We start from the raw sequence: 17,877 nt of genomic DNA on the forward strand, positions 1-17,877 counted from the left end.
CTAATTTAAACCGATGTTTAAAATGTTTCCTTATTATTTATTCCACGTGAGCACTCATTGCCTTTGAACCATGATTTGAAGGTATGGAAGAAGAAATAAGGTGATCAGAGCTCCTCCGATTTCTTTTAAAGCTGTCAATCCACATAGTAGGGCATTCAAAAGCCTTTCAAGGCCTAATTACTTCAAAGGATGTGAGAAGGGGGTGCTGAGTACATGGAGAAGACTAGGCGGGACCTTGGACACACCGCTGCACGTACCCTTGAACTAGAAACTCCCATTGAGGAGGTACCGGAGGGAACTGGTGGTACCATGTGTGTGCGCACGTGCACATGTATGTGCGTGTGCGAACTCATGCTAAAACCCAACACCAGCAGAAGAGAAAAGGTGAAGAAAGGCGGTGGCTGACTAAACCGGCGTGCAGCGTGAATGGGGCGTGTTACGCAATTAGGTGGTGTTGTGACGCAAGCACTTGATAAGCTATTAGACATGAATTGTAACGAGAGAGCCCTTTGATAGCATTTAATCTTCATTAGACGAGACATTGCTTGTTGCATGTTATTATAGACGCACAGCACATTTAATGACTGGAATTATAATGTGTTTAGCCATCCTAATAGGGTACTTTTTGATTGGCAGTCATTTAATCATACAATGTCAAAATGTCGAGGCATGGATGGGTCCAATGAGACTGCAGAAGCATTGCTGAATGTTCCCCTTACCTATACTCAAATGCTGCTGTGCCTGGTTTAAGATTTATTGGTTATTTCCTAGTAGGCGTAAGGAATACACAGATTAAGATTAATCTACAAACGGTCTATCGAAGGATTTATGTTTTAATACAGTTATGCACTAAATGGTGGCGAAAACGGCTCATTCACAGCTAGTGATGATAATTGTAAGTCGTGTGTTTAGGCGTTACTTATGAAGACCCAAATAAGTATTTATGGTTTTGTTCAATGTTTTTATATTTGGATTAATTTGATGAACTCATTGTACATAATCCATTACTTCATGTGAATAGTAACCGAACGATATGTTCAACAGGGAAATTATAAACGAGTCGCCATAATACAATTGCATAAAACTTGTAATGCTTCCGACGTAAATAAATGACTTTGTTTCCAATCCATGTTGATAAAATAATTCCACGGAGAGTTGCTAAGCTTAAAGTCATTCTTAACTTGTTTAGCAAGCCTGCAAGTAAAGATAATAATCAAAAAATGCATACCGATGTTTTGCAGTTAACACCGCCGTGTCGTTTCAACCATCCATTCCAGAGGCGTTTGTCATGTTACGCAATAGACGCCTTTGTCAGATTTTCAAATGTGGATGTCGAAGACAAAGTGAAAGATTGACAATGTAAAGCCACAGACAAATGCAGAGTCTGGTTTTTACTTTTTGAAAAACCGTTGGTGACATACATTGCTTCAATAGTACTCCTTCCTCCTTTCTATTAGAGTATGAAGTTAGTTAAAAATTCCTTTTATGCATTCGGAGTCGCTTATTGTTTTACATCTTTTTGAAAGGCAATAGGAAACTCCCCAGACTCAGATATTTTCTGAGCAGATTTGTTTTTGCCAACTTAAAAGACTAGGTAATGATTAGATCCTAAACACTAAAGTATTCCTCGATATTACCCTATCGTTGGAAAATTTAATAAAACGACTACATCCTGTAGATGAAAGAAAATTAGCTGTAATAAATACAGCAAAGGATGTGATGCATTCTTTCCCCTTTACCTTTAGATAAAAATTATTTTTCTGGATGGCTATCTGGGTTGATGGCCAATTCAGATAACTCTTTTGCAAATTGTACTCCATGAGAGAGTTTACATGCCCTGAAGTCATATCGAATGTGGATGGGTGGTTGGGTTGGCATCAACGGTATGAAAATAGGCATCGTATGATTGGTAGTGTACAGACCTTGGGAGGATATTTGGAACTGATGTATGCAATTTTAGCCTTCCGTAATATTGTTTAATATCACTAGGTCTGGGAACCCACTACAGGACTCTGAAGATGAGTTCTTTGAGAAATCTGATTTTTGCCGGCAGTCAGCTAGGTGAAGTATGTCAAAGAGTGCGGCTCTTGACTCAATAGTGCTCAACAAGAATTTAAAGGCCAACTCTTTTCATTGTATTTTTTATGTACTTGGTAGAATAATACTCTCTGAATGAAAATGCACTTTTGTAGCCCAGATGAACCTATTTTAGTAAAATCTACACGCATCAATGAACGATACAATACATTTGTGTTCTGAATCCCATAAACTTCCTTCGCATGCATTTCAAAAAGTTACTTAGACCTGTTGTATTCATTCCAGTATATTTTGGAGCATGATATACGGTAGAAGCGGAAAGATGCAGCTCATAGTTGGCACCTCACTTTTGTAAGTTTGGAAAGACTGCACCTAGGCTTTACAACCATGCACAATCGATGCTATCAAATATGTAAAACAAATGAAGACAATCTTTTTTGGCATTAAAACAAGATATGTCTTAACACTTAAACGGCATGCTTTTATTAGTATAATGACCACAGTTCAAGTTTTCACGATATATTACAAACAGAACTGGGACAGGTTGTCATGCTGGTGTCATTGCGCGTTTTATGTATTCATTACATCCCAAAAGTCTACCAAAACTTTGTTCCCTTTTCGATGAGCATTTTCCATGCGTATACACACTCAATGAATTGCATCGACTGTTAAAGCTAATGTTAAAAAAAATACTTGTTAAAAGTGCTGTGATAAAAGAGGTGTTTGCATCCTTTTAACGCCAACCGAAATTTCATCTACTCAAATCTTACTTAATGATGTGGAAGGAGGGTTTATACTGAGGTTAACTTCACTTCGAAAAGGTCCTCTATAAAGAGTTCTTGGCAGGAACTAAACCATCGTGCCCTCTGATGGCTATGGAGTTAATCAAATTACGTTGGGTAAAAGCTAGGCAATGTGCCCTCCCTTCCTAGGGTGCTTTTCACACTCCTACATCTAGTCATTGGTTTACTCAATTTGCTTCTCGCAGTGATAAACACGCCTCTCCGAGTGTTTGTGAGCACAGACGGTGGAACGTTGTTAAAAACCCTGGTTCTGATATTATTCTTTATTAAAAATTTCCAAGTTATTGCTTACTCGGTTGTGTAGTGGCTACATATAACCCTGGTTAGCTCTTGCACATTTAGGGCACTTCGCAAACGAGACGTAATTAACTTGAAAAAGTGAAAATGGTGCTATAATGTGGGACGCTAAATTTCCACGCATTTATACTACACATCTGGTTTCTAAGGCAAGCAAAATGGAGCAACAACATTCACATCTGTCCATCAAGTGAAAAAGTCGAGTACGAGAACCGAAGTGAATCTTCGTTGAGCATTGAAAACTCATCGATGATGTGAGTCTTCTCTCACAAAGAAATCCAGGGGCAACTATATTTGATGACAAAAGGCCCTGATTTCAGACCTGAAATTGGACACTCAGAAATTCAGTAAAAACACTCGAAATGGCTCATAAAATAAACGATAGTTCGCAGAAGCAGTAGAACTTATCATTAATCGCCTTATTTTTACTAAAATTTTATCTCGACAGCTGCTTTGACGGCTTATACAAAGTGATTCACAGATGACATGCAAAAGTATATGAAACAAATGGAAGGAATGAAAGCATTCGTGATTTTGCTTAATTGTGGGTCATATTGCTATTGGAGTGAATAATTTTGAGGCACATATTAAGCCATTAAATTGTTACCATGCTCTCTTGCCTCCACACGTTGTAGTGTAAGAAAATGTTATGCATTTTTGGTGTTGAAGAAGGGGATCTTGAGCTAGTGTTAGATTGTAAGATGATAAAATTAACAGAAATCGTTGCGTTAATTAATGAACAAGAATGCCCTATGCAATAAACGATACCTATATAAAGTGTTCCAAAAGTACCTAACACCTCTCTCAACGTTAGAATTGATGTTGGTGCTTCTAAATCACTGCATGTCATCATTTCTGGTGACTAACCCCCATAGTAGCATACCTGACACCTCTATTTTGATGACGTTCTCAGTTGGCTTTATTGCAAAATGCGCCACAGTGAGAATGAAATTAAAGCTACTGAAAGCCACAACTGCTGGCCTTTGTGGCAAAACAAGCACTACGTCCCGTTCTCTTTGCCTTTGCCGGTCGATGATGCGGATGCGTCATCGATGAGTATCGATTTTTGTGCAACAATTGTCTCATGGCGAATTACTGTCAGGTGTTTTGCAGGGTAGAACGGCTGAAAAAAGCGCCTCCTGTCAGCTGTGTGATCGCCTTAGACATACGAGTGACGCACTTTACAACTTTCTCAACAGGTTGATTCGACAGCGATTGCCGCTGCCCCCACCCCCCCACTTTTTAACCACTGACACGTTCAGTCAACTGGCATACGCTCGCCTCTTTCATTTGACAATTCAGTAAATTGCACGGCTTTCATTTTAAACCAGAATGCGAATCCTAGCGTTTTTTGCTAAACAGCATGGGGCATTCCATCAATCTAAATAAAGTGATCTGAGACATTCAAGCACTACTCGGCTCTACTCAAGAATGCCCAATGAAATCGGAAGAATTTTCGATAATTCCAGGCGGACTGCAATCGGTATATGCAACTTCCTACTGAATACCTAATGCAACTGCACCTAGAATTTTGTAGCATCATAACATGGGGCTCTCAATCTCCTTCACTGCTTACATTTCATGTCAGTTTGTCTCAGCAGAAGTGGTAGGAAGCTACTAGTGGGTCTGCACCATCGTGCATGTATACGATCGAAAATTACTAAGCTGCTCCTTCCGCAGCCTGTCACCTTGCAAAAAAGTAATTAAAATCATGCAACTTTACACGCAAGCATTAAGTCAAGCGTTCAGAGAAGCCATTATTGTGAAGTTTTTACTTTCGGAAGGCAAATGTTTCTATTGGATGCATAACGTAATAGCTTCTGCAGTCAATGACACCTCACCTCATCTCTGCAAGTCTAGGACTGAATACTTGATGAATGTTTCAATTTTAATTATTTTAACTAAAATGGACCAGGAACCTACTTCATCTTTGTTTAAAGTTTTGGGCTGAGCAGCATTGCTTCCTTTAAAACACGAGACTTTTATGTGAAGCATTAATATGAATACAAAAGTAGATATCAGCAACTTGTTCATTTATGAGCTTGAAAGCAATATATTTTTATAGTTCTGTAAATAGTGTTTTCTCAAATCATCAAAACCATTTCAAAACATGTTTTTGTCATCGAAAATCTTCAAAATATATAAAATGTTACTTAAGGCATAAATAGGTGTTTCATTTCAGTCAATATGCCAAACCCATTTCTTGTTTTTTTTAAAGAGAGGTAAGTCTATATCTGCTTAACTTGAGGTTCTTTAAACGGCATGTTTTGAAACCTACAATGAGCGCTGATATCAATTTTTGTTAGTTGGAAGATTGGTCTGTGAAATCAATTAAAGCAACTTGGGAGCAACGGAATGAATTAACACTTACTCATTTCCTGTCGCTCACGAAGAGCACCTCTGACCGTGTTTGATACTCTTCTCCTTTAATTCATTCACGAGTTGTGGGTTCGCACAAGTTAAAGCGGATTACTAATTATCGAAGGCATTCCTGAAAAGAAATGGTTAAAAGATCTGTCTGTTATGAGAGTAAAATCAGCCACTAAATTGCATTCAGCAAAGTAGCCTCTAAGGCAGTTTGAGTGATTCATTGTGGGCCAAGTGAACGAAAAAGTATAAGTTAACAACAATGGGGTTCTTACTGGGTATTAACCAACTTGTATGGGCTGTAAAGGAGCAGGCAATTATTATTCGCCATTGCCATTTCCTTTTTGTCAAATTTATAGGTAATTTTAGCATGTGCCACAAGTACGAATAGAAACTTTTTGCAAATCAGTGACCCGAAAGGTACACAACTCTACTCGTGTCGTGCTCGGCATTAAGGTTGGAACACTTTTCCAAATGGACAAGATAAAATTATGCAGACGAATTTTCGAAATAGCTCATATATTTGCTTGTTCACATATTCACGCGCATTATGCGAACCGAGGTACCAGTATCCAGCGTTAAGCTGCCTTTAAATAAAATTACATTCAATACGCTTAGATTGTTTACGATTGTCCGCATATTTACTCTGATTGACTAAGTTCATGCTCTATGCAAGGTGACACCAAACCATCGTTGGTAATTCATCTATGAGACTCAAGTGATTCCAGTATCTTGATTATGCAAATATTTTCTACTATGGATGGTAATGGAGAAAGTGATACTTGCGATTTGATGCAATGATATCGGAAGTTATTTTTTTACATCTCTTTAGCCGAAAAAAAAATTATGATTTCTGCACACGAGCATCTAACTTCGTATGTCATTCGCCTAAGGTAAATTCGTGGGTAGACCAATCAACACCCAAGCGTTGGCGATAAGCCTATCGATCGGCAGCTGAGCACGCGTTTATGGGGCAGCCAATAGAATGTGACCTGTGCGGACCAATAAACATCTTATTTTTGGGGTAGCCCCAAATTTGAACCTTGCCGATGGTATGAGCGGAATTTAGATCGCACAGTTATTTCCAGACTTGGCGTGACGTGTGAAGGGCAATCGATCTAGCTCTAACAGTGCGCTCAGATCACAAATGAATCGAGCAATGTCCTTGGCTGACACTACCACGGGGGAGTTATTAGCAGTTTCGAATATGTATCAAAACATTAATCATTTTGAACCTGGCAAAGTAACTCCAGTCGCGGAAGTCCCATCAACAACGGGTGCATTGCATTTCACTTCACCCGAACCTTTAATATCTGCGAGCACTCAATTTCCCAACATTGAAAATGAGAATCAAACCAATTATTCACCTGTGCTTTCTGCACAACTTAGTTCAAAGGATATTGGCACCAACTCTCTGAGGAGAAATTCGACACCAGGCAAGTTAGAAAACCATTTTTCATTTTATAAGCAGCGGTGAATTATATGGACAAAGCTATACCCATCTAACCTAAGTCGTTTTTTTAAATCACATGTAGGTACCGATATTTAGTTTCAAACCAATTCTAAAACCTTTATTCTAAGCACAACATATAAAATGGTTAGTTGATCTTTATCAACTTTGCAAAAAAATGTTTTTTTAAACACATTTTCTGCATGTATGAAATAAAGCTGTGTATTTACTTCATACTGCATGTAGATAAAGCAAAAGTTTGTTTCTGCCTGGTGTTAATGAACAGCAATGCTGACTCTGAAAAAGGATTACTTTGCTTCCATTAACATTGGATTTCCAATAACAATGGGAAGGATGGAAATCCCAGAGGAATCGAAATTACTCTGAACTGAAGCTTGCCTTCGGCCGCGTCTAAATGACGGCTTCTCACTAGCACTATTTGTGAAAGGCCTTTCATTCTTCCATTAGAAATGTTAACTGGCAGGCTAAAAATACGTCCTCTAATTAGTCACCATGAGATGAAGGAATAAGACCTTTGCAAGTATTTTATAAGCAATCATGAAAGTTATCAAAGGTTAACTCACAGTGCATGCACAAGAGCTAGCTTTTTCTTAACCACATGACCACCGCATAGACTAGATGGACCTACATTTATGCCGAATGAAGGGCACCTTGGTAGCAGTTGTTACCTGAAAGTGGTGTTCCGCTCATTAGATGCGCGTGTTCGAACTTGACCTGTAGCCATAATGGAGGAGACGAAGAGGCCGGCTCCGGCTTCGTTGCCTGCAATTCTCTCACCAGCCTGCGTGCATGTGCACGTATGGTGAGCTCAATCTATGATTCCTTGTTACTTCAGCCTCAATTATGCACTCCTAGCTCAATTCCCTACTACCCTAGATAACCAGAGGCTCATATCTTTGTCGTACATTACTAATGCACAGACATAATTCCTTTTTAAGTATTTTATTAAAAGTTCTTTTACTAACTCAACCGATAAATTGTTCTAAAATTTAGCCATGAAGGCAGTGTTCCATTCAGGCCTTATTCATTGTTAGGAGTCTTTAATAAAAGGGATCCGTTTCCGGTACGGTAATGTTTAGCAGGAGGAATTGAAATTCAAGGATAAATTAACTTAGTGAAAACCATTGTCTCATACGGCAGTTTGGGGAAAGGAGGTGGAGTGGACTGCGCAGACAGTCCTATGGCCAATTTGTGCGCTTTTGTTGCATGCATGCCTAAGGGTGTACACGTGCACCCACCTCATGACGCAAAGGTGGTGGGAGGAGGTAGTGCGCGTTCTGGTTGACAGGCTTAGAAGTTCCTATAACACTTCTCGCTCCATCCACGGCAGGTGTTCTTTAAAACTACGGCTCGCGAATAAGTAACCTACATTGGGATTTCCAATCAGAATTTGCACTTAATATATTGATCAAAGCTTCACTTAGCATATAGTGTGTAATGACATTTTGTGATAGCTTCCTGTTTTGTATGATCTATTATTTATGTGGCTCTTGTTATACAATTCCGTAGGCTGTTTGTGACAGCTACCTGATCATCTCAAAGAATAAGATTGTAGCTCTGCAAGTGATGTGCCTCGGAGAGAAAAAACGCAAGTTTAAAGCACAAGTAATTTGATAAAATTACTTTAAATTTGATGAAAATACCGACAGATCCTATTGTCATAAGCTCGTTTTGTTCAACAGCATAACTGGTATCCAATGGAGCTTGCACACGATAGAAGTATATCAGTATCGATTTATCCAACCATAAGTAGGGGTTGATTAAAAATCAATACTTAAAGTAGAGGTCGACAGCTACGTTCATTGCAATTGCGCAAAATTCCATGAAAACTTCAACGTTGATTGAACAGAGGAAAAAGTTCCCCTCATCCCGATTATTCGGCAAACCTCACCGGCTGACAAGACCACTACACCGGTGAGCCTTCGGCAGGCACAAAAGACGTCAACCTCTTCCGCATCCATTGGTAAAATTTCCACTGCTCCAGTCAATTTTGCCGCACCCACCATAGCCGCAACTGCAACAGTTGCCTCACCCGGAATCAAGTCCACCAGCGCCGCCAACGCCGCAACTTCCTCTTTGGTGTTCTCCTCGGGCAGTCTCCCAACCCCCACGCGATCGGAGAGTTGTCTCAACCCCTCCCAGTCAGGAGGCTCCAACTCCTCAACCTCCATCACTTCGCCTACAGTGCCGACAAAATCTACTCTAGTCGATACTCACCAGACACCAACTCCACCTCAGCCTTCACCGCCACCAACACAAACCACGACTACGATGCAGCAATTCCCACAAACCTCCAGTGCTGCTGCAGCCACGTCGATCATCTGTTCCACCCCAACACGTAGGAGGCATAGGACAACATTTAGCCAGGAACAACTGGATGAATTGGAATCGGCCTTTCGTAGATCGCACTACCCGGATATTTACTGTCGTGAAGATCTTGCAAAAACAACGAAACTCCAAGAGGCTCGAATTCAGGTATACTTATGTTCAACTAAGATTTAAGGCGCTCCTTATTTTTGGCAAGATAACATCACAGATAAGGTGAAAACCGAATAAATAAGATAAAAATGAAATCGAGGAATTGTTATCAGTAACAAAATGTTTGATGTTTTATCTTTGGAAAAAAGTGACTGACCCTGTATGGTGCTTTTGTGAAAGGGTTTTCAATTTACAATTTTTTCGAGATAACGAAACCTAAGTAAAAATACTTTGTTAGCTAAAAGGAATTGTTTGCAAAAAGAAATTACAAGAGTAGAGGTAGATATTATTAAAAATTTTGGAAATGAACACTTTGTGAGTTTTGAAACTGTCACAATTCAGATTCGAGGTGATCAAACCAAATCATTTATGGAAAACATTAAAGGCATTTATAATAATAAATTATGCATTATTTACCATCATAAATTACGTTGATCAAAGTTCCTTGGCAGTCATTACTATTTCAGGAAGAGGTTCCACTATTGTCAGAAAGAATCTGCTTGCTTGTTTAGACTCATCTTTTGATGACTCACGTAGTTACGAGAGGCTGCATCGACGAATTATTGGGTTCCAATGAACTTGTTCATTTTAATTTTATTACACCGAAAAACCAGCCTTTTTCAGCCTTCTATTTTAAGCTAGCACAACATCCTTACTTCTTTGGATGCCGACATCTCGATTAAAACCCTTTTCTAAGAGGAAATATTAGGGTTTGTGAAGTTAACTGTTTAGGTCAGTTTGAAAATATGAATGTTTTATCTTCACATTACAAAATCAGTTGATTGGAATGTAATAAATTTTGTCAACCTTTTTATCGTATCATCAGTGAAAACAATTATTTAGAAAGTTGCAGAAAGTCATAAGATGTAGTTTTTCTTGAGACCTCACTAAAATCTACACAACCTCCGCAATCATTCCGTTTCAGCGCCTTGGATTCTATAACATTTAATTGGTGAAGTTTACGCCTAAAATATTTGAAGTCTTTATGCCAAACGTCAGGTGTTATGTGAATTTGCTTGCAATAAACATAAAGCCTTTGCCATTAAAAGAGAACAAAAAAATGTGGTTCTTGATAGAGCAACAAGGCGCTTTAAACCTCTGGTAAAAAGTATTTACGGCAAGGCGCTGGAACACTTGATCAGATAATGATATGCCGAAATCGGTCGGTAGTAAGGTATCTATGGAATGTTTCCACATTAAACTGCTTCTTCATCTTTGTTGAATTCTCACACAAAGTCATCAAGTAACAATTAAAGTTGTGACGATGCATTGGGAAGCAACAAGTCGATAAAAGTTGGCGAGATGATAAAACCCTAGCATCGTCGAGCATTCCCACCAGTTAGGTGTCTTTATAACCTTCCTGAGTTATTAAAGCCTCGTTGGAGATTGGCATCGCTCTGATCGACGTATTGTAACCGCAACCATCCCGTTATCCGCAATTATAGTATCTGGGGCGCCTTGTATTCCGCAACTGCAACATTTCGTTAAGCGGCATCGAGTGGACAAACAGAAATGCCATAGTAAAGACGTTCACAATATTTCTGTGAGAAGGTGTGAATCGTACCTTATGCAATTGAACTATTCATTCAATGTAAACATGACACATACTAAATATTAGCAGCAACTCGGTTTTCCCATCATTATTGGGAAAGTTTAAAAATATCATTTGATTGCAAGACTGCGGCGGCTAAAAATACGCATTTTACCAGAAGTTTTAATGTTCTAAAAGGGTAGTCCTTGGAGGAATTACGAAGGAGTTGTACATTATTATCTCGATGTTAACATAAAAGTACTTTCCCCCTAGCGTTTACATCAATGGCTATTTCAATATTTACAAAGATAAGATTCCTTTAGTCACTGGCTATTTCCTTCTGTGCGCGGTTAAGTTAAACGAAATCCCCACAAATCGTATTAGAAGACATCGACGCTTTCTTCCAAAGATGCCTAAAATGAGCCTGTGGATAAAAGTTTAGTCTACTAGTTAACTGATAATTGTGGTCCCAAAGGTTTCGCCAATTAAGGGAGTCTTCTTCACATTTGACTGAGAATATATGCTTAATTCTCTCTGAGGAATAAAACGGAAAATTAGATTCGACAGGTGGCATCCCCTTAGAGTTCACCTTCACGTTCATTGAATGGAAAAGTTCCAACACAAAACCAGTCCCCTCTGTTGGTAGCTATTCAGACGCATGCATAATTGAAACTTGAATGGTACTCGGTTTGTAGCTTCCTCCACAGTGCGAATCGGGTTTTAACAATTTTGCACCACTTAACAGTCTAGTATATAGGAACTACCGACTTACACGATTATTTACTTAATATAGGCAAATTCTTATGTATTAAGTGCGCCAGGAATAAAAATGATGTCGGTAAATTAAGCTATGCACTTACATTGGATGCATTTGTTTGCTGATTAAGGAGCCAGCTACAGGACGATTTGAGGGAAAGGAAATACAGATTGTCAAGGCTGAAAGGGAATTCTGTAAAGGCTAGTCGAGATGTTTATTTGTCTAGGTACCATTTTTGAATGAAACTAAGATGATGGCTGGAATCAGAGGTCAGGTGGCGAGTAAATGAGCAAAACCTGCCATTCACAAAGTGCTAGGTGCTATCCAGCTGGTAGTAGTCTTACTAGCGTGCCGGTTGCAACCCGTTAAGAGAGATGGTAATAGCATCACGTTTTCTTATTAGCCTTCTCGCTCTCCCTCTCGCAAGCCGTGCTTGAGGCTGTTGCTTGAGAAAACTGTCACATATAAGCTGCAGCAGTGATATGAAAAATAACTCTAGCCTCATCGCGTAGTACCGGTACTTCATCGCCACCTAACTGGAAGAGAGGTCACTTCGAGCTGAAAGTCTTAGATCGACACTTTAACATCCATGGTATCACTTGGGAGCGCATTATGCTTTGCTCTCGTAAAGCAGTTATCAGCCTTTCTTGTACTGCCAAGGTGCATAGAGGCATCATGAAATTTTAGTATGCATTTCTTTATTGTTAATCTTCGGCGTAATTTGCGGTTATCAATGAATAAACAAGCAATAAGTGTGAATATATAACAAAACACTGGTAAGGATAAATTCCTTAGCACCTTCAAATGTCAATCACTCTTGCTGTAAAGGATATAAACCTGTAATTACGGCAGAATGTGTGAAATTTTAACGGTAGACCACCCTTTTCTACCGATCGAAAGATCACTAACCCATGTGTATTGTTTTAAAGGTGTGGTTCCAGAACCGTCGCGCAAAGCATCGCAAACAGGAGAAGCAGCAACGCGCTCAGCAACAGCAGCAACAACAGGCCAATGCCCTGGCAATCCAGCAGCAGCAACATCACAACCACCAACATCACCACCAGCAACAGCAACAGGCCATTCAGCACTCGTTTTCTACGCCCAGCTACCACCAACTCGGAGCAGTGTTGGAGACACAGGTGGGCATGTACCGCTCCACCGCGACGACATACACCACACCAACCCCCTCAGCCATCTATCCTTTTACGTATACTCAGACTGCAGGCTTCGTTGAGTCTCTTCCCGCTGCCTCACTTTTTGGCAATCTTAATAGAAAGTTAGAGAGCGTCGAGGAGGGCAATGGGAAACGCGAACCACCCTCGGCGGCACCTGGAGAGCAACAGACGTCCTCGCCGAAAGAAGAAATGGTCATCAAGAAGGAAAGCATTCTTCTGGAAAGCGGCCCTGTTAGTCAGCTGGACGCTGAGGAGGAGGAAGATGGTGATGCAAGGGGTGGGAGTGAGGAAGAGGAGGAGGAGGAGGAAGATGAGGACGAGGAGGATAATGAAGAGGGTGAGCCTACCTCGCCGAAGGTGGTCAGGCTGGAGAGCTGGTCACCCATAGACGATAAGACAGACAGCGACATGGGGGAGGTAAAACCCGTGACCACTCCTCTGCCTCCGCAATCTGAGATCCCCAATTACATGCCACCACCACAGTGTTTCCCGTCGAGTACCCTCACTGAGATTCCCGCAGCTCAAATGATATCCTACCAAATTTACGGGCAATTTCCTCCCCATTACCATTCACATGTGGCACCGCCGCCACCGCCATCCTCTCATGGACCCGGCCACCACTCGATCTACACTTCGCTGGCTACTGACACCAACGAGATAGTTAACGATGTCAGTAGTACCGCCGCCATTCAATTTCCACCTCCTCCCAGTATTGAGAACCCAATCAGTTCCGTAAAGGGCCAGACCATTTCGGCTATGGCAAGTCAATGGCAAAATGTGGTAAGTTCTTTTACCTAAACCATGCTGTTAGCTGAGTAAGTTGATATAAGCATGTGGGAATCTAAACAGATAGTCCCAGTACAAGATTTATCCCTGGCTCCTAAATCTAAGTATATTGAAAGATAATGGCCTCTCTACAGCAGTCCTTGCGGTAGGCCTGCGTTATCATGTATTAGTAAAGGGCAACACCAGATTCTAGCTTAGCTCGCCATCGAAGGAAATGACTATCTCTGGACAAAATTGCTCCTTATCAAAATAAACATTCCCCGGTTACTTTTAACTGTTGGAATAGTGGATTGAGATTTACATATCTATTTACTAGTTGTACCATCCAACTAGTATGTTTGCGCTCACATACACAATTCAGCCTGGAGTTAGCTGAAGACAAAACTTGAGAATCAATTATGTTAGTTGGGAATGCAGATTTGCCGGAGACCACCTGTAATGATTCACATAACCTTTCAGATCACCTATGCTTTCATTAAAGGTTCATTCGCATTTAAAAAATACCCTCGCAGTAAAAGAGCCAAAAGTTAAAATTGCTTATCGAATACTAAAGTAACCGGTGAAGGAAATAAACACTCTCATGATTGATTACCAGCTTTGAATGCGATGTGAGAGCAGTTGTGTTAATGACGGAAGCATGTTCTTTCAGTTGGGTTGGCGATCTGAACAAGAGCACTTAAGATCTCGTCAAGATGAAGGTGATTTTGAGGTGAGTTCAAGGACACGAAATTATAAATTTTGTTTTTTGATGTGTGTTTGTGCATTCACTGTCTCATTACATCTTGCCATGTATTGCATCAGCAAGTCGTACTTTGTGATTCCTCTTGACACCTTCCTTTTCAGTGACAGTCGCTTTTAATGTGTGTTTAATTCACTCCAAAATTTTGCACTTTAGTCTATTCCCTTCTTACTTGCAAGCACATTGAATGAACCACACATTACGCACGCAATGCTCATACTAAACAGAGCTTGGGTCAGAGTGGAGTTTCGAATCTAGAATTTGTTACGTGATTTAGCTACCTCCGTTAAACTTACAAGATCCAGCTTAGCATTCCAATAGTGGTCGCTCCTTTAAAAAGAACCAATTGAGTGGAAATGAATGTATGTGTTTAGTTGTATTTTAAGTGTTGTCTTTATTCGTTAGCTGTTTTCGTGTGAGCATGGAAATTTTTAAAAGACTACATTCCCCATAAGTGCATGAATTTTAATCGAATGTATAAGGATGCATACTTCTTCCTGTCACTTTCATCCACTGATTTGTAAAAAAAGTAGAAGCTGTCAGACAGAAGGCAGGAAGTTAAATATTGCATCTCAATTAGCTTCTTGGGGATAGCTAAATCCAGGCACGATCTTACTACGACCAATAAAATACCCACTGGTTAATTCATTCCTAACTTATCATTCATTCGTTCATTAATTCACTTACTCACTTCTTCGCTCATTCGTTTACTTAACCATATTTGTGTCTGATTAAAAGCGAACAGAAATTATCCATTATTAGACATGAAATATCATACTTGAAAAGTAACGTTTACGAAGGCTTTTAAAAGTGACTAATGAGTAAACTTTGAGAAGGTATGATCTTAAAGCAATTGTAATAGAAATCTTTTTTGCTAATTTGCCCATTTTTTAAATAGTATCTCAAATCGACCTTTGCTGTAAATGGCTACTGCCTTTGAATATTTCTAACATTCGAATATAAAAAAGCTTATACACTCCTCTACTACCTGAAATTTAGTAAACAATGATTTTACCCATTGTCCGTAAGGTTGGACATTGTTTAAAAATTTTTGATATTCCCCTGCTTACGATAAGCACAAGAAGGACCCAAAAACTGTCAGGTTGGGTATTACTGAAGATTCGATTGAAAGCACGAACTGTATTTCATCACGGCCTCCAGACTAGCGTTTCGCCCTTTCAAAAGGCATGATTTGCATGTTCTTTTTTGCTCAATATGCACCTCGCGTTACGACGACCCCAATGAATCTCCACCACGTCTTACAATACTACTTTATTCAAAGTTAACGGTAGGCCTTTCAAAATTTCGCTATCAGTTTCAGAATAAGCAATAAGAAAATTTTATATTAAAGTTTTGTTTCACGCCTTGTGGTCTTTATTAAGTTTGCTTTGGCGATGATTTTTACCTTGGAAGAATACAAGACAAATAAATATAGTGCTCCATGGTTCTGAACGCCCCATTTGCCCCAAACGTCAAAGGGAAATGAGGACACATAAGCTGCCATACAATGGAACAAAATTTGGTATCTATCAGCACTGAAGTTGCCACCAGAGGGAGAACCAAAGTAGCCTACTAGATCCTATGAATGATGAAATTAATATTAGCATTCTGTAGGCTTGGCAAAGGATACATGAGGTGAATGTTGAAAAAACCTGATTTGTGGTTAGTTTTCCCACACTCTGTGACATAAATGACACTTGAATCCTCGTCACCGTCAACAGAGTCCTGCTCTCATTGTTCTTTGAGCATTAACTCACTGTCATTCCCTAATTTCCAGTTATACCTGCCGAGCCAAGCATGCCATGTGACAGCTCCGCACTGTTTCCCAAATTATACTTCTATAGAGCTCTTTTTTCACACACTGCATAAATTTGAGTCTCCTCATACCATGGAGTACGCATTCACTGAGGTAAACTTACCTTAAATCTCTCCGGCTCTCTAATTTCAGTCGCAGAAGTTACTGTTGATTGAGTAGTCACTGTTGATAGTAATTTTACAAGTGCAGATATTTACAGTAAATAACCTTACACCAGACCATGGCTATGAGGTAACAGAGGCCTTGCCATCTCAGTTGAATATGAATTACATGAAACAATATTCGCAAAAAGCCTAAAGATGATATTCCTTAACATGCTGAGCAATTACGTAGCGACCAATAGAGCGCCCATAGTAATGCAACAACATGGTAAACATGCTTCTCCTACCTTCAGCAGACGACAGCCGATCCGTCTGAGTGGTTTCTACATGCCAACGGGACAGCGATGCCTATCCAGACAGCTGCAGCAGTGGCCTACGGTACGCCTATGGGCAATGCGTTTCTACATCCTCACATTTGAAGGCCTGCAGCGAAGTGAAGGAGACAGGCGATGAAGTATGCCTCAAGCAATGCTGCATCCACCGCTCTCGTTCTCGTCACCAGTTTGTCCCAAGTCGTCCTCCACACACCTCCTCTCTTCCTCTTTCCTCCATTTTCTCCACTTCCTTACCTTCCCTTCCACCCAGGAGGTAGGAGCACACTTGTGGGGCGGTTTCCATTTTATTTTTGTACTGTGTTCGCACTACCTCGCTATAAGAAGCTAACAATCATGTGACGAAGCCCTACCTCTATCTCCCTCTGTGTTTCTCTGTCTCCTCCCTCTCCTACCACCATTGTCCGTTTTTTTCTAATCCAATTATTCTTAACGTAAATAATATTGGCAAGGTAACCAAGAGAAATTTCGGGTTTATAAATGAAAGAGTAGCAATTTTTAAAAGTATTGCTTTCGGGTGTGGGAAGATAAGAAGTCTTACACCTATTCTTTAGGTTCCTCATATGAATTAAGAGGTGTGTGCTTTAAGTCACCAAGGCAGAAAAACCTTATCTGATTTAATGTGGACGGAGAAAGTTAAACACGGCAAAAGGTATACCACTAATGGTTTGCATTAAAATAAACCAGGTAAGATTAGGGAGGGGAAGGTACTTTATCCCGAAAATGCGAAACAATAAAGTGATATTACGGAAAATGTCCCTTAGTTAAATCCCACTTTTGGCATTCCTTAACCGCATTTATGTTAAAACAGGCACTTATGCAGACGAGACTCGCGAATTCCTAGAGTTAACCTCTTGTAATAAGAGCTAAGGCTATGCGAATACAGACGGTAATGAACACATTATTTATAGATGGTGATTTGACCTATTCCATCGTTCTGTAATGACGCATGGGATGAATAGAATGAGACACTTATACGATGAGGGTCGCACCCAGTAAATCATGTGCGTCATTGATCATTCAGTGGCATAGGCCAGATCTCTAGCTTGAAAAAGTCGCATTAGAACGAGCATCTTATCACAACATCAGGGGCAGCACTGGTAGAGGACCTTGCTGACTGGTGACTGCGTGATTTGTGGGATATGGCTTTTGTCGAAAATAAAGTTGGTCCAAAAGAAAGATGCTTT

The 17,877-nt window shown here is 40.1% G+C and overlaps 1 protein-coding gene across 1 annotated transcript; it reads left to right on the top strand. All coding sequences in view use genetic code 11, as the record gives it.

The window, feature by feature from the left end:
* Positions 1 to 213: 213 nt before the first annotated feature.
* EGR_00059 (Homeobox protein ceh-10) lies at positions 214 to 16,777 on the top strand (the record flags this gene model as incomplete). Its single annotated transcript, XM_024489308.1, has 4 exons — positions 214 to 304; positions 8,825 to 9,450; positions 12,671 to 13,696; positions 16,652 to 16,777. The coding sequence occupies 4 exons, from the start codon at positions 214 to 216 to the stop codon at positions 16,775 to 16,777; spliced, it is 1,869 nt and encodes a 622-aa protein (XP_024355986.1).
* Positions 16,778 to 17,877: the final 1,100 nt, after the last annotated feature.

Source organism: Echinococcus granulosus (genome assembly GCF_000524195.1).
Source record: "Echinococcus granulosus chromosome Unknown EG_S00001, whole genome shotgun sequence".
NCBI classification, from domain to species: Eukaryota; Metazoa; Platyhelminthes; class Cestoda; order Cyclophyllidea; family Taeniidae; genus Echinococcus; species Echinococcus granulosus.